We start from the raw sequence: 15893 nt of genomic DNA on the forward strand, positions 1-15893 counted from the left end.
TTCCCGGGAAAAACGTGAGGGTTGGCAGGTATGGTAATTGGTGCATCTTAGTACAACAGTCATAATGTTTATAATTCAAGCATTAACTGTCACAAATCAGCATGTTTTTTGCTTCACACAACTGCTGAAATATATCTGTGATTGTTTAAATTAGCATTTTGACATTTAAATAGTCATAATAATGATAATAATAATAATTGTTATTCTGTCCCAACCAATTGTTGCTTTACCAAAAGTTTAACAAATAATGTAAGAACAGCAGAAGAGTTTGGGTAAATTTACTGACTTACTGGCAATTACACTTCTCAGTATCTTTCTTTTTTGTAAAACTACAGCAAAGAGGGGAAAAGTAAGTATATACTGTATTCACATTTACTTTAACATCTAATTCAATCAGCAGTAAAATGTACATTGTTTTCTTGGAAATCTCAATACGCATTCATTCATTCATTCATTTTCTTTTCGGCTTAGTCCCTTTATTAATCTAGGGTCGCCACAGTGGAATGAACCGCCAACTTATCCAGCATTTGTTTTATGTAGCGGAAGCCCTTCAACTGCAGCCCCCCCCTGGGAAACACATACACACTTATTCACACACACACATACACTACAGACAATTTAGCATACCCAATTCACCTGTACCACATGTCTTTGGGGGAAACCAGAGCATCCGGAGGAAACCCAAGCGAACGCAGGGAAAACATGCAAACTCCACACAGAAACGCCAACTGACCCAGCCGAGGCTCGAACCAGCGACCTTCTTGCTGTGAGGCGACAGCACTACCTACTGCGCCACTGCGTCACCCCATCTCAATACACATATGAGGAAAATCTATTAAATGCGACCATTTGAATCGAATATTAGCAAAATTAGCATATTTGTTACACCACCAGAATAATGTGTAAGCCATGAAGAAGTGCTTGCACAACAAAATACAGATGGGATAAACTGATAATAATCAAATGACCCTTGAATATTTACAAAAATAAAGCTTTAGTGAAAATAGAGCAGTTACGCACATTTGTTTCAACGTTTAATTCAGCCACAGAAATAATCTGCATGTGCGTTACTCTTGACAGCACGCTGAGAAAAAATGAAAGTAAAACTGAAATACAATGTAATATAGTGCATCACTTTAAACGTCTAATAAGTGGAGGGTCAAAACACCAAGTGGCTATATGCACAACAATGATTCAAAAACATGTTTTGGGGGGGCCAAATCTTGTTATATTTTTCACGAGGAGGAGAAGGATGTTGGGGTGTAAATGGCCCACGGGCCGGGAGTTTGAGACCCCCGGTCTAAGGAAAATGCTATTTTGACGTCCAATAACTACATCAAATGACATTGATATTTTGTTGTTTTTAGGTTGTTAAATGTCATTTACTCTTCAGGTAAAACCAAAATCCAACGTCTGATAGATGTCAAAGTGGTAACGTCCACACAACGTCAAGCTGTAACATTATTAGATGTTGATATTTTGTTGATTTTAGGTTGTGTTGAAAAGTAACCAAAATCCAATGTCGAGGCAACATCTTAAACCAACGTCATATTGACATCCAATATTGACATTTATTCGTCAGGTATGGCAACCAAAATCTAACGTCTGATAAACGTCATAGTGGTAACATCCACACCACGTCAAGCTGTAACATCATTAGATGTTGATATTATGTTGATTTTAGGTTGTGTTGGAAAGTGACCAAAATCTAACGTTGAGCCAACATCTTAAACCAACGTCATATTGACGTCAAATACTAACATCTATTCGTCAGGTATGGCAACCAAAATCTAACATCTGATAGATGTCATAGTGGTAATTTCCACACAACATTAAGCTGCAACATCACTAGGCATTGATATTTGGTTGTTTTTAGGTTGCGTTGGAAAGTAACCAAAACGTAACGTCTGTCTGACATTGGACATTGATGTCAGCTTGATATTGGGTTCTGACGTCAACCAGAATTTTATTTACAAACAAAATGCAACATCCCCACAACGTTGGTGTACAACGTCAATCTGATTTCATGTTGACGTGCTGTGCCTGCTGGGAGGCTTTAAAAGAGATTTTTAAATATTTCAAATATGCAGGGGAGCAGAAACAAAATAACCCTTAAAGTTCATAATGCTGCAGAGACGGAGGTTTGTGTATCTTTTACAAAACCTGCCAATGAAAGCTAATAAGACATTAATACAGCCTGCTTCACAGACGGATGGACAAACAAGTCTGAACCTGTGCTCTCCTGCACTCACACACAAGATTATACATTGCTTTTGACGAAGTACATAGTTAAGACGCAGCCACTTATATATTATCAGGAGAAAGTTTGGCCTCCCCCTTCAGTCTCTGTGGCAACTGGCCCATAAAAACTAGCGATGCCCCCTTTGGCCGACCTCCCCAGATCGCTAGCGGTCCAGGCAATCGGCCAAACATCCAAACATTTCAACCTGCAAAGACGCTGTCGCCAAGTGCTCACGCCAATTCATGAATAAAGGTAAAAGATGCTGGTTTCACAGGTCTCAGAGGAGCATGTGGCTCCGCATGAGGGGGTTTATGGAGTCTACCGTTTACCTATACACTTTGGAGGAGGATCCAGGGTAGAATGGGAGTAAAGTATAACTCAAGTGTGGATGACACAGGTATTCTGGAGAAATATTTAACAGAAAGTGCTTATCTAAACACTCTGATATATCCTCATGCACACTAAGATTTACTAGCAAACACAAACATTAGCAAACGCTAAAAAAAATCTGTAAATAAGCAGTTTTCCATATTTTGTAATTCATGTTATTGTTTTTTTATTTTTCACCATTTATTTATGCTTTAAATTGCATTATTGGATTTTGATCTTTCTTCCAACAACGTTTACCCTTGAGAAGTTCGAAAAAGTAATATTTATGAACATTTTAATAGTTTAAAGTGATATATTGTCTGTGTTGGGGTTGTATATTCCGCTATAAAAAACCTTGTAATAAACTGCCAGTACAATTTTTGTTATTTTACAGACTTATGTCTCTATATATTATTTCTTATTCATTATATTATTTCAAATTGCTAAAATGCCAATATCAAGGTCTCATAATGCAATTCACAACCGTGAATAAATGAAAAACACTTGTGAATCACAAAATACGTTGATTCATGTAAATTTATGGTGGCTTGAGAAAGCCAACATACTGTTATACTACATAAACTTCTTCTTCATCTGAAACTAATTTCTATTTGCTTCTCCTCCTAGACCGTTCATACTACAACCACCAAACCTCCAAACTGGTCTGGCTCGGGTTGCTATATCTTTTCCAACTGATCCGACTTACGCTTTTCAGAAAACTGACTCGGAAAATTCAGAAAAGTCCCATTGACTTAACATTGGACCGAACTTTGTGACCTCATAACTTTTGCACCAGACTGTCATACAGCAACCACCTAGAAACCATTCAGAACACCCTAGCAACCCCTTAGCAACACCTTAAGAACGACCTAGCAACACCTTAGCAAACCGCCTAGCAACACCTTAGCAACCACCTAGCAATGCCTTAGCAACACCCTACCAACTGCCTAGCAACACCTAAGCAACCGCCTAGCATCGCCTTAGCAGCCGCCTAGCAACAACTTAGCAACCACTCAGCAACGTCCTAGCAACCACCTATCTACACCTTAGCAACTGCCAAGCAACCACCCAGAACACCCAAGCAACACCTTAGTGACCACCAAGAAACAGCTTGGCAACCACATAGCAACGCCTTAGCAACCACCTATCAACATCCCAGCAACCACCTAGCAACTAATCAGAAAAAACCCTAGCAACCACCTAGCAACCGCCTAGCAACGCCTCAGCAACCTCCTAGCAACCACTTAGAACACCCTAGTAACCACCTAGCAACACCTTAGCAATGTCCTAGAACACCTTAGCAACTGCCTAGCAACACCTAGGCAATGCCTTAGCAACCGCCTAACAGCCATTCAGAACACACTAGCAACCACTCAGAACACCTTGGCAACTGCCTAGCAACACTTTAGTGAACACCTTAGCAACCGCTTAGCAACACCTTAACCATATATATATCCAATCATATACATCCAACCATATACCAATATTTAAAACTGTTGAAACCATTTTGTGTAACTTCAGGTGACCGCCGTTTGTTGTGTTCGTCTTCTTCTTTGGCGCTAATGCACCTCAAAAATTCACCTCAAAAAAGAAGTAGAGGATGACGATGAATGGCGGTCATTGAAAATTTTAAATATTAACATTTTTCTCACAAAACAGCATTGCTTTGCTACAGGAGACTTTTCCTCATCCCCAGAGTTGCGTGAGGCACTTATTATTATCAATGGATTGGATTTCTTTTGGATAAAAATTAGCCAACTGTAGACATTGTAAAGCTAGAAAATCACATTAAAAGATAACTCTGATTGGATTCGACTTAAAGAAGAAAGTCATATACACCTAGGATGTTGTGAGGGAGAGTTTTTGGGTGAATAACCCTTTCAAGAGTTTACACTAGCTGATGATTGATTATAAAGCTTGTTTGGCAAGCTGTCTCAGGAGAGAGCCCTGAGCTTATAAGATCCTCGAGCCTGGGGCTCCCTCCCATTTGCAAGGCGAGAGGGGAGTTTGAGCTCAGATCTCTAGAACTCCTAGAACTGCTCTTAAGAGATAACTACTTGCTAGGTGCATGTCTATAGTGCCGACTTGGATTAGTCAATTAACTTAAGTTGCATGTTTTTGCAAGGTGGGACGAAACCGAGGAACCCAGGGGAAACCCACGCGAGCACGGGGAGAACGTGTAAACACACAGAAACGTCAGCTGGCTTGGTAAGGACTAGAACGAGTGACGTTATATGGAACTTAGGGTATTTATAGTGGCTTAGGAATCGTCTGATTGGTGAATCATAAATTGAATAATGCGGGACCAGCCGCACGCAATCATAAGCACATGATCCTCTCTAAATTATTTTATAAATAATCTTCACTTAAATGACTGGGTAACTGAATCACACCATTTTGGCATCATGTGATTCACCAATTAAATGTATAAAAAGCAAGGTGACTTTCCCCCTCGTAAGTTCATTAATCTATTTAACGTTAAATTGATAGCCCAAATGCATATACATGCAGCAGAATGTCTTAAACGCTTACAGCAGCGTCTGTGTCTGCATATTGGTTGTAGCAGGTCCATTATTGCACTGCAATAGCACACAAAGCAGATCCAGTCTGAAAAACCAAATGCATTAACAGTACAATATTCATTAACTTCCTAAAACTAATTATCATAATTAAAATAAAGTTACCAAAATGACCAGTTCTAGCCTGAAGCGTGAAGCCTGAAGCCTGAAGCCTAAGACAGTAAATTTCCCAGTGTGCTGTCATATGTTCAACCTGATGACCCTAGAGAAAACTTCATGCTGTTCCAAGCAGTTTCTGGACAAAAGTAGGACAGTAAATAAGGTTTACGCAAGCTGTTACCTGGAAATTGCCGACCATAATGAGTCCAGCAGCACAGATCCAGCCGGTGGAGAGACTTGCTGTGTTCAACACACAGTTTTGGTGTTTCTCTATCACATGGGCATAGCGCAGCAACACAATCACCATCACTGAGGGTGAGAGAAAAATAATGAGGTTTAATTAAAGAAACACCACAACCAACATAAATTTAAAAGAACACTAAACATCATTTTTAAAAAGTGATTATCCAAATGCCTAGCAGATTTCAGCGATCTGCTTTTGAAATACACGAAAAGTTTGTGCAAGCATCAGAACAATTATTGCAGCAGTCATAAAAATGTTTGCTTTCAATGTTTTACAATGCCTAGGACATCTAAATTATGTGACTTCATGTGTGTGTTCATATTTTCTAGACACTGTTAAACAAAGTTCATTCAAGTTTATTCCTGTCACAATAATCAATATATCGACTTATCGTGCGATACATGGACATGGCTTCAATCATTTTTGGTGACACAATATAAATATCGTCCATCATGTTTATATAAAAATGAAAATCTTCAACATTGTAGCTGACTGCGCAGCTTTTGTCTAATCTCTACTGGAGGCATCAGCGAGTTCAGGGAACCCGTTCACAAACAATGATTACTGACACGTTAAGAAAAGGAGAATTTTTTCATTTTCCCGAAAACTACAGACAGTTTTGGAGAAGCTGTCCAAAAGAGTTCTGTTTCTATTCTCCAGTTCTTCAATTGTTACGACCCTGTCTTCCTTTTTCTTACATTTCAGTGGCCTCTCAGTGTGACGTCACAGTTAATTAGTTAATTTACGGGTGAAAGATGTATATATTTGAATTTTTTGTGAAGAACGGCACTGCCTCTGGTGGACCGTTATTCCCCAGACTGGTCATTTTGTTCCAACTCGTTTGTTTCGCCGTCTTATTTTTTTCTGCTGTATTTTGTTGAGAGAATTTCAGTTGATTTCTTATTTATTTCAAATCCCTAGACCAGTGGTCACCAAACTTCTTCCTGGAGGGCCGGTGTCCTGAAGATTTTAGCTCCAACCCTAATCAAACACACCTGAACAAGTTGATCAAGGTCTTACTAGGTATTCTTGAAACAATCAGGCAGGTGTGTTGAGGCAAGTTGGAGCTAAACCCTGCAGGGACACCGGCCCTCCAGGACCGTGATTGGTGACCCCTGCCCTGGACAGTTTGTTATACTTCGTTATTGACTTTAATAAATGCTTATTTTATTATATACATTTTTGTGTATCTGATCCTTTTTATGGTACAGTCGGGAGCGAGTTGGCCATAACACAATTCACAAATAACGTTAAAGTAATTTTACAAGGACATTTACATGTCATTCTTGTCCGTTGAATGTGTTTATTCCTATTTATATGCTGTTGTATAATCATTATATAAACATAGGCATAAACTGGTATTAAAATGACAATAATATCACTTATCACAATCATTTCTATGACAATATATTGCACAACAAATTTTACTTATCGTGACTGGCCAATTTAAAGTATACACATGCAAAATTACATGTAATAAGTGTCAAATCATCTAGTAAAATCTGTAAGTAAAAGGATACATCAGCATGATACAACATGTAAATGCATGAGGATGTAAGTGATATATGCAATTCAACACAATTGAAAAAAAACCTTTTGCTGTTGACTCAAAATCAGCATCTTCATCATCATCATCATCATCTTCTCTATGACTTCAACTTCTCATTGGTAAATCTTTCACGGAGGTAAAGCTTGGATAATATCTATATTGCATATTTAATTTCTGTACTCCAAATTTAATTTCATATATTACTAAAATGAGAATTGTTGGCTCATCTAAGATTAGCGCTGTGAAAGTGACAATTTTTTACTACCGTGATGGGAAATCACCAACAACTGCCGTTGTTGCGGTGGTGGTGGGGCGTTGGGTCAATTATGCTGTAAAATAATGCGTAATAGAAGTTCACTCAAAAATGAAAATTCTTTCTGTCATTAATTACTCACACTCCCGTCAATCCAACCTTCAGAACACAATTTTCTCTTTTGTATTTGGCCATTTTTGAAAAGGCCTCTGCGATACCTGGCTGACAAGCTAGGCTTTTGCGTTCAGAAGACATGAGTTGATTATACATGGCTGCGTGACATGACTGGAGATGGCTCTGGAGATTCGATGTGCCTGCCCATTTAACACTTATTTTTTTAAACAAACCCTACAAATAGCTTAATACAAATTATTGGCTCATCTTTCTCCTTCAGCACAAATCCAAAATGTTGCCAGGTTGGCGATGTGACATTTGGTTTTCCAACGGCTAATGGCTGAACTTGAACTGGAACTTGCTGAATCGCGCCTAACGTTATAGTCTAACAGAAATGTAATACTTGGCAACAAAACGGAAATTTGTGTTTTAGAGTGCGTGACGTTACATACTACCACCGGTGGCATGGACAACCGCAGTGGCAACTGACCAACACGGTGACGCAGCTGTCACGATGACCATCACAGCCCTATCTAAGATGCAATATCTTTTAGAATTCTTTGACAAACAGTAAGCTCTTTTTATGTAATATTGTAAAATCTTTGCTGTCACTTTTCATCAAGTAAACAAATCCTTTAATTAAAGTATTCACAAAAAAGTATTCTAGTTCCAAACATTTGAACAGTAGTGATCACAGCCACACATTCTAAAGGTCCACTATGTTATCATATTTTAAACTTTAGTTGATGTGTAATGTGTGAACATAAACAAAATCTCTGATTTTAAGATATTGGCTTGGCAAAGCCTACAGCAAACAAAGTTTGGGGACTACAAAAAAATATCCGGGCATACACTCTGCACAGTGAAGGGGTGTGGCCAGTTGCCCTGTAATATTATAGCAGAGAAAGCTAAAATGCCGTCCAAACACTGCTATTTCCACAGAGCTTGTTCGGTTTCTGTATTTGGGCTTCCAAAGCACATGACACAAAGAGAGAAGTGCTTACCATTTAATTTTGTTGCAGAGAATAATAAAAAAAGATATAGCCAGCATTTGACAAAGGAGAGCTCCCAGAATCTCTCCCAGTTCAGTGCTGGATTAAACCATAATAGAAGAAACTGATTGTGAGCCACAACTTGTAAGAAATTTTATTTGTTAAAATTGATCAGTTACATGAACAGTGTCTAGCGTTAACGGCATGTTGTAGCAAAGGACTTAAACAAGGATGTAAACAACAGGAAATGCTGTTGACAATTTAGCTACAAATTTATATTTATCCATCAAACTGCTGTAAACACCCACAATCTTCAGCAGCGCTACTGTAGCTATGTTTCCATCCAAAAATGCGAATGAACTTTATGCGCAAAACTGGATTATCGCATTAAAGACGTGCGAATAAAGCAGCGTTTCCATCCTCACACTGATACGGCTAACAGCTAATCTGACTGATAGTATTTACACAACAGAGGCAAAGCGTGTGCTAGTGACTGGACGTGACACTTCCTGGTGACGTGGAGCCAATCTGTGAATCACAGCACATTATGATAGCTGACCAATCAGAGCCTTTTGAGGGTGGGCTTTCGAAGGAACTAGGAAATCTAATAGTCGTTTTCATGTTAGCTGATTAGCAGTATATAATCAAAGATATATAAAAAAAAATAACTTGATTTTTTTTTATAAATAAAGCTTGAACACACATTGCTTTGCTTCTTATAAACACAACCAAGATTATTAAAATTATCTAAATGAATTAAAAAGCCAAAAAATTTAATTGGCTCCTTTTTTATATCAGACGTTTGTACAAATGCCGTAAGTCTTGATGACAAACGGTATGTTTTTTATGCTAGGTTAGTGTGACCTAACAAACGAGACACAAGAAGGATAATCTATTTTCTACCTTGTTTCCCAAACAGCTGGCTCCTAGTCTGACTCACTTTGACAAAACACCATTTCCAGTATTCTTAGATTCATTATTCACTGGAAAGTCTACTAAGTAGTCAACATGGAAAGACGAGGAGAGAGTGGATAAAAGAGGCGCTTCATGGGGAGACCTTTAACGTAAATCAGGCGTTTGCAATCTGCTCAACTGTTTTACTGCTTGGTTAATGCTTAATGAAAAGTGACTGGGGCAGATGTGGCCCGTTAGAGTGGTGGAACAGACAATAAACCACCCCTCCTTTCTCAGCCCAAACCAACTACCAGAATATTCCTAGAAGTAGTTTTGTGTGAACATTACAGCGATCACGATTACTTAAGTATAACCAGTATGAATTTACATATTGGTTAGTCTTGCTTATAGGCTGGCCCGCACAGAATCTGCGCGTGCAGAAATCTGCAGATTTTTAGCCCATCATTAAGTATTTATTTACTTGTGTAAATGTGTGTAAATGTATATATATTTATTTATTTATTTATTTATTTATTTATTTATTTATTTATTTATAAAAACAATTATAATTATTTATAATTATTCAGCTTTTTTTTTTTTCAATTTTATATTTTACTAGATATTTCAGTAATTATTAATTTAATTAATATTATTAATTAATATGAAAGTGTTAATTTGATTTATTTATAATACAGTTTGCAAAGTAATATTTTCTGTCTTTTGGTAGATATATTATATAATAGACTTGCCTTGTTTACCAAATAAATGGATCTAGATGGATATGCATTACATTTCATTAAATAAAACTAAAAAAAACTATTATTTTTTATCTTATAAATTAAGTTTTTAGTTATGATATTCTGCATATATCTGCAGATTTTGTAAAAAATTCTCTGCAGAAATAGCAAAAAATGTCAGCGGATTCAGTTTGGCCCTACTTATAGGTCATTATAGCTGATGACTGAGGTTAACCCTATTTAATAGTGATTCTGAAGAGTTAAATTGAAGGACAAAGAAGTGAGACGTCATTTTGAAAAAAAAAATCTGCATACTGGATACAGTGGATACATCAGACTCTTGTTGTTTAATGAATCATCTATGCTAAACTATACACTAAACCTTACCAATAGAAATAAGTAAACCAAACCTAAAATTAATCAAGTGGCAAAACTCTAAAAAAGGTTGGGTTATTTTAACCTTATGTTGGGTCAAACATGGACAAACCCAATGTTGGGTTAAAATTTTCACTTTTTTACTGGGTTTGTCCATTTTGACCCAACATTAGGCTAAAACAAACCAGCATTTTTGAAGCAACTATTTATTTTACATTCTTTTTACATGGCTTTGAGCACTTTTATCAAACAATGTTTTACAGAACTCAAATAGTTAAAGTCCGAATTATTAGCCCCCCTGAATTATTAGCCCCGTTTATTTTTTTTCCCAATTTCATTTTGACGGAGAGTAGATTTTTTCAACACATTTCTAAACATAATAGTTTTAATAACTCATCTGTAAAAACTGATTTATTTTATCTTTGGCTAGTAACGTTGGAAATCTACTAGCCACAGTGGCTGGTGATCAAAAAAGTTAATGTCAAGCCCTGGTCATAAATGAATAAAAACATGTATAAATGTTATTTTAACCCCACCTATTTTAACCCTTTTTTAAGATTTAATATAAATCTTTTGTGTCTCTAGAGTTTTAGCTCAAAATACCCATCAGATTATTTATTATACCATTTTAAATCTGCAAAATTTGAGCTGTTATGGCATTGTAGCTGTTTTTGTTGCCTGTGCCTTTAATGCAAATAAGCTGGTTCTCCCTGCCCACCATTTCCACATGCGTGTCAGAGCCGTAGGTTTTATGTAGATATACAGCACAGTGACAGACAAGAATGAAGCAGATCTTACTACAGTAAGAACTTTATCAACAATTATTTGTTATATTTGTGAAGTTAATATGTTTATTGGAGTTAATTCAAGCCTTTTTGCAGCGATGAGTCTCACACAATGTCATTATAAAGTTTGCACATTTGATGATGATTGATGATCACAGCAAGCTTAACAGATCTTTTAATTCCAGTTGCTTTGCACAAGTCCTGTCTTGTTGATATGATACATACGCATACGTTACTACGGAAACATGTTAATACATGTTAATAATTGATCTGTCAATCAATTCGGTGGGTGGGGAAACCGCACTCCTACATCACGTTGCGGTGGGCGTCAAAATGGGAGGGATTTGGATCCTATTTTGACGTCAAGAAATTTAAAAAAGAGAACTATTGTCTTTATAACCCTCCAATATGACTGTGGACACACTATACCTACACACAGCTCTGTCCAAACAGCTTACAAAAGATGACTTTCATCATAGGTGCCCTTTAAAATAAAACCAAAAGACTTAGTTTTATTATTAATAGCCACAACAGTGTGCCAGTGATGCTAAAATACATATCCTGGCTAATCGTACATTGGTTATGTGTGACTTTTTGCAGTAGTAACTTATTTAAGATGCTTGATACAGCATGTAGCAGAAGTTACGAGCATGGAAAAACAAACCCGTGTGTCTGCAGGCATAGGAAATTAACTCAGTTTAATAAAATCCAGCTGAAATGGCACAACAGCAACTGAATTATTGGAGCGAAGGCTTGTTTACTGCATTACACATGACTGTCTTCCTTCCCAGGCATCTAATGTTGATGTTTCCCTCATGAATGGGCTCTCAGTGGATACGGGCACAGGAAAACAATGAGGTTTCAGCAAACACAGCAATCTGGGAAAGGCTAAATATACCTGCGTACTGCCAACTAACTTTAAACTCTATCTCCCTGTGCTGTGGACAACCCCAGAATCCCAATCTTATAAGCACAGGGTGTGACGAAAGGTCACTTCCAAATGTCTGTGCATATGTTTGTGTGTAGGTGTTTGTAAATGAGGTTTCCTGGAAATACGCTCTCAGGATCAGAATGCGGGACACAAGAATGGGACTCAGAAACACATGGTGTCCATTGGATATGGCCAATTATTGTTTCTGTTGTGTTACTACCCCCAAACTTCACAGAAAACAAAGCTATTCCAGGCAAACACACTTTAAATTCAATGGCAACATTTAGCTTGCAAATGTGCTTTCCTTGAGATGGATTTTTCAGATTTTGCAAGGTCAGTGCTTATAATGTGCCTTGGTTCGAGCATGTCACTGGGCCGGCGTCAACATGACAGACAGAAAATCCAGTGAATGCAGAAACGAACTGATTTTGAATTGAAGGATGCAGAATTTTAATTCTAAAATGAAAGGATGCAGTATTACAACAACATTAATTAAAGCAGATTTTAGAGAAATTCTGTTATATGTAAATAGCGAAAACATGATTATTTTGCTTACCCCATTGGCAGATTATTTTACTTGTTTCAAGGAAAAACTCGCTTAATATTCACATAATTCTAAAAGCAATTATTGAATAATTTTCCAATTTAAATTATCTTCTTTATTTTCTTTAGCTACATTGTAGATATTACAAGACTGACAAAAAAATGGAAATCAGCCATTTTCTAGGCTGATATGACTAGGAGTAGGTGAAATTTTACCTATAGCCTCAAATTTTAGAAACTATGATTTATGCTAAGCTAAAACTGTTTCCACCAGACCCCAGGATCGACTGAACAGCTTCACAAATGGTAACACTCAGCTGTTTAACCCTAGGGAAGATGTAAAATTAGCCTATTTCCAAAGAAAGTGTTCCATTAAAGCAGTGGTCCCCAACTTCCGGGCCGTGGACCGGTACCGGTCCTTGGATCAATTGTACCGCAGAAAAAATCATTAATTATTTACGTTTTATTTATCATCTGAGTCTGAATAACCTTTTATTTTGAAAAATCTTTTATTTTGTAAAATGACCGTATTCTCTCGCTTACATCTCGGTCACTTGAGCGCCAAAATTGAACCCACAAGCAGCAAATTGATTAAGAAACAGACGTCTTTGGAAAGTTTATTTGCTAAGGGGAAAAGGCCCAATGAAGGACCCAAGGAATTGTTGCGTGACCCATTTGTCAACAAATCAGGTGAATCCAGCATGTCTGTGCAAGAAGATGATCAGCTACTGGAGATCACATATGACGGCGGCCTCTCACATATCATGTCTTTTCTGCGCACGAGTTTGTTCCAATGGAGGCTTGTGTGTGCATATTGGGAGCAATGCACCTTCCAGGTGCACTCAGTTGAAAACATCGTCAGAATGCTGCAAGTCATGTGACAAGAACTGACCGATCAGCTTCATATTTTCTAATTTCTTATTATATCAGACAACCACAGTACAGCCAATCACTGCAGTGCTTTTTAAATTTTAAACTTGTATCAGAGTTGCAGCAATGTTTTGTCAACTTGTCATCCCTTTGAGAAAACGGTTGATGGTCGCCTAGCATTATACATACAGACGCCCCTTCCCTCAGCCCCCTTGGTAAAATTGTCAATCGTGGACCGGCCAGTGGTGATAAAAAGGTTGGAGACCACTGCTTTAAAGGACTGAAAATGTGGGATCTGGCCAACTCGCTTCAGATTTTATTACATAAATTGAAAGAAGCTGATTTTTTCAACCCCCTTTTAACTATTAACAATCCTTAAAACAAAATACTCTTCAGCTGATTCTGATGAGAATCCTGTAAACTTTTTCACAGCCCAGAGCCTCATCCAAATCTATGGAAAACTCCTTGATGCGCAGTGATATTTGAAAAGAACTGTAGGTTGTGGGGAACATTCAACACACCAAGGCTCAAAAACAATCTCATGCAGTATCTCAGTCACACAATCTGCCCTAATTTCCCTGTATCTCTTCTCAGAGAATGTTCCAGTTTGCGAGGGGTGAAATGTAGCGGAAATACCGCAGCCCAAACACATTAGCGCCACAACACCTGTGTATTTATGGATCACGAGGTTCCACCTCAGTGCAGCATTGCTTCAAGAGAAACATTAGAAAAAGCAGGAGATAAAAAGTAAACAGTGGTCCTGTCACAAGGTCATCGGGAGCCTAAACTAGCTTCGCTCAGTTCCTGCGGTGAACTCTCTCCACCCTGTTTCCCTTGGACTACAGCGCTACACTGCTGAGAGATGCTTCCTCTAGTGCCATGCTGACTTCAAAAGCACAATTTATGAACAGCGAGTGTTATATAAGCCCCGCAAAAACAATGCAGCTCTGGGAAACTGTTGGTAGCCAGGAATAGGTGATGTCTTATTGTTTGCGATAAACTGATAAATATTCTCCCCACAATAAGAATCAGCTTTCCCAAGTTAATAGTAATAACAACTTCAATCCAGAGTTCGTGGTGATGTTTAAATTCATAATGTTTTCATATTTAAAAACATTAGATGGTTGTCAAAATAAAACATCTTTAGTTTTTTTTTTTTTTTTTAATTCAGTGCTAACATCTTAAGAACGTCATTAAAGGCTGGATAACTGCCATGATGACAGTATAATAATGCTCGATATAGTTTTCCAACACAATCTCACGGCAATTCGTAACTTTTTGCTTTAGTGGCTAATTCGTATAAATTCGTACGATCTAATTCGTACAATTTAGTACGATTTGCTTATCCCCCAATGACATTTGGGTTTAGGGGTGGGGTTAGGTGCCACGCCTCCTTTTTTAAATTGTACAATTTCGTACGACTGAACTCGCATGAATTCGTACGAATTAGCCACTAAACTGACAAAAGGTAAAATACTTACGTTTTCTCGTGAGGTATTCATATGCTTAAAGTGCGGTTTAAAGGCTTAACTAAGTTATATAGGTAAACTAGGCCAGTTAGTTTAACTAGGCAAATCATTTGACAACAGTGGTTTGCTCCGTAACTAATCGGAAGAAAAAAAAAATTTCTTAAGGTGGATAATAATCTATTTTTCAGAAACAAGCCTTGCTCCAGAAGAAAAATATAATAGGAAATATTGCAAAAAAAAATCTTACACATAACTTGACTTCAAAAAAACTTAAAATATAGGACAAATATAGAAAATATAGGGGCGGCACGGTGGTCACCTCATAGCATGAAGGTCGCTGGTTCAAGCCCTGGCTGTGTCAGTTGGCATTTCTGTGTGTTTGCATGTTCTCCCCGTGTTGGCGTGGGTTTCCTCCGTGTTCTCCGTTTTCCCCCACAGTCCAAAGACATGCGCTATATGTGAATTGAATAAACTAAATTGGCCGTAGTGTATGTGTGTATGTCCTGGTCCTCCAGGTTAGGGGTTGAGCGTTGGGCTAACAACCCACCTCGTAAAAAAATTAGATGTTATGAAACACCAACATAGTGCGGCTAAATATCAACTTTGATATAAATGGCCCTGGGAGTAAGTAAGTATAGAAAATATATAAATATCTGAAAAATATATATATTTTTAAAAATCACAGTGTAATTATTTTGTCTTCAACTGAAAAATAATGCAGTATAGTACATATTGACCATCCCTACCGGTAACCCTTGATGAAACGTTTTGTAAATTTTTTTGTACTAAACAACTTTATTCAGTCCCTTGTATGCTGAAACAGTGATGCAGATCATCACGTAGCATAC

The 15893-nt window shown here is 37.6% G+C and overlaps 1 protein-coding gene across 1 annotated transcript in view; it reads right to left on the minus strand.

The window, feature by feature from the left end:
* Positions 1-15893, minus strand: part of zgc:154058 (Transmembrane protein 150A-like) — an 86646-nt gene that overhangs the window by 36942 nt on the left and 33811 nt on the right. The window contains exon 5 of the mRNA XM_056470308.1: positions 5471-5598. Within this exon, the coding sequence (XP_056326283.1) occupies positions 5471-5598 (128 nt within the window). The remainder of the gene's footprint in view (positions 1-5470; positions 5599-15893) is intronic.

The sequence above is a fragment of the Danio aesculapii genome, chromosome 13 (genome assembly GCF_903798145.1).
Source record: "Danio aesculapii chromosome 13, fDanAes4.1, whole genome shotgun sequence".
NCBI lineage: Eukaryota > Metazoa > Chordata > Actinopteri > Cypriniformes > Danionidae > Danio > Danio aesculapii.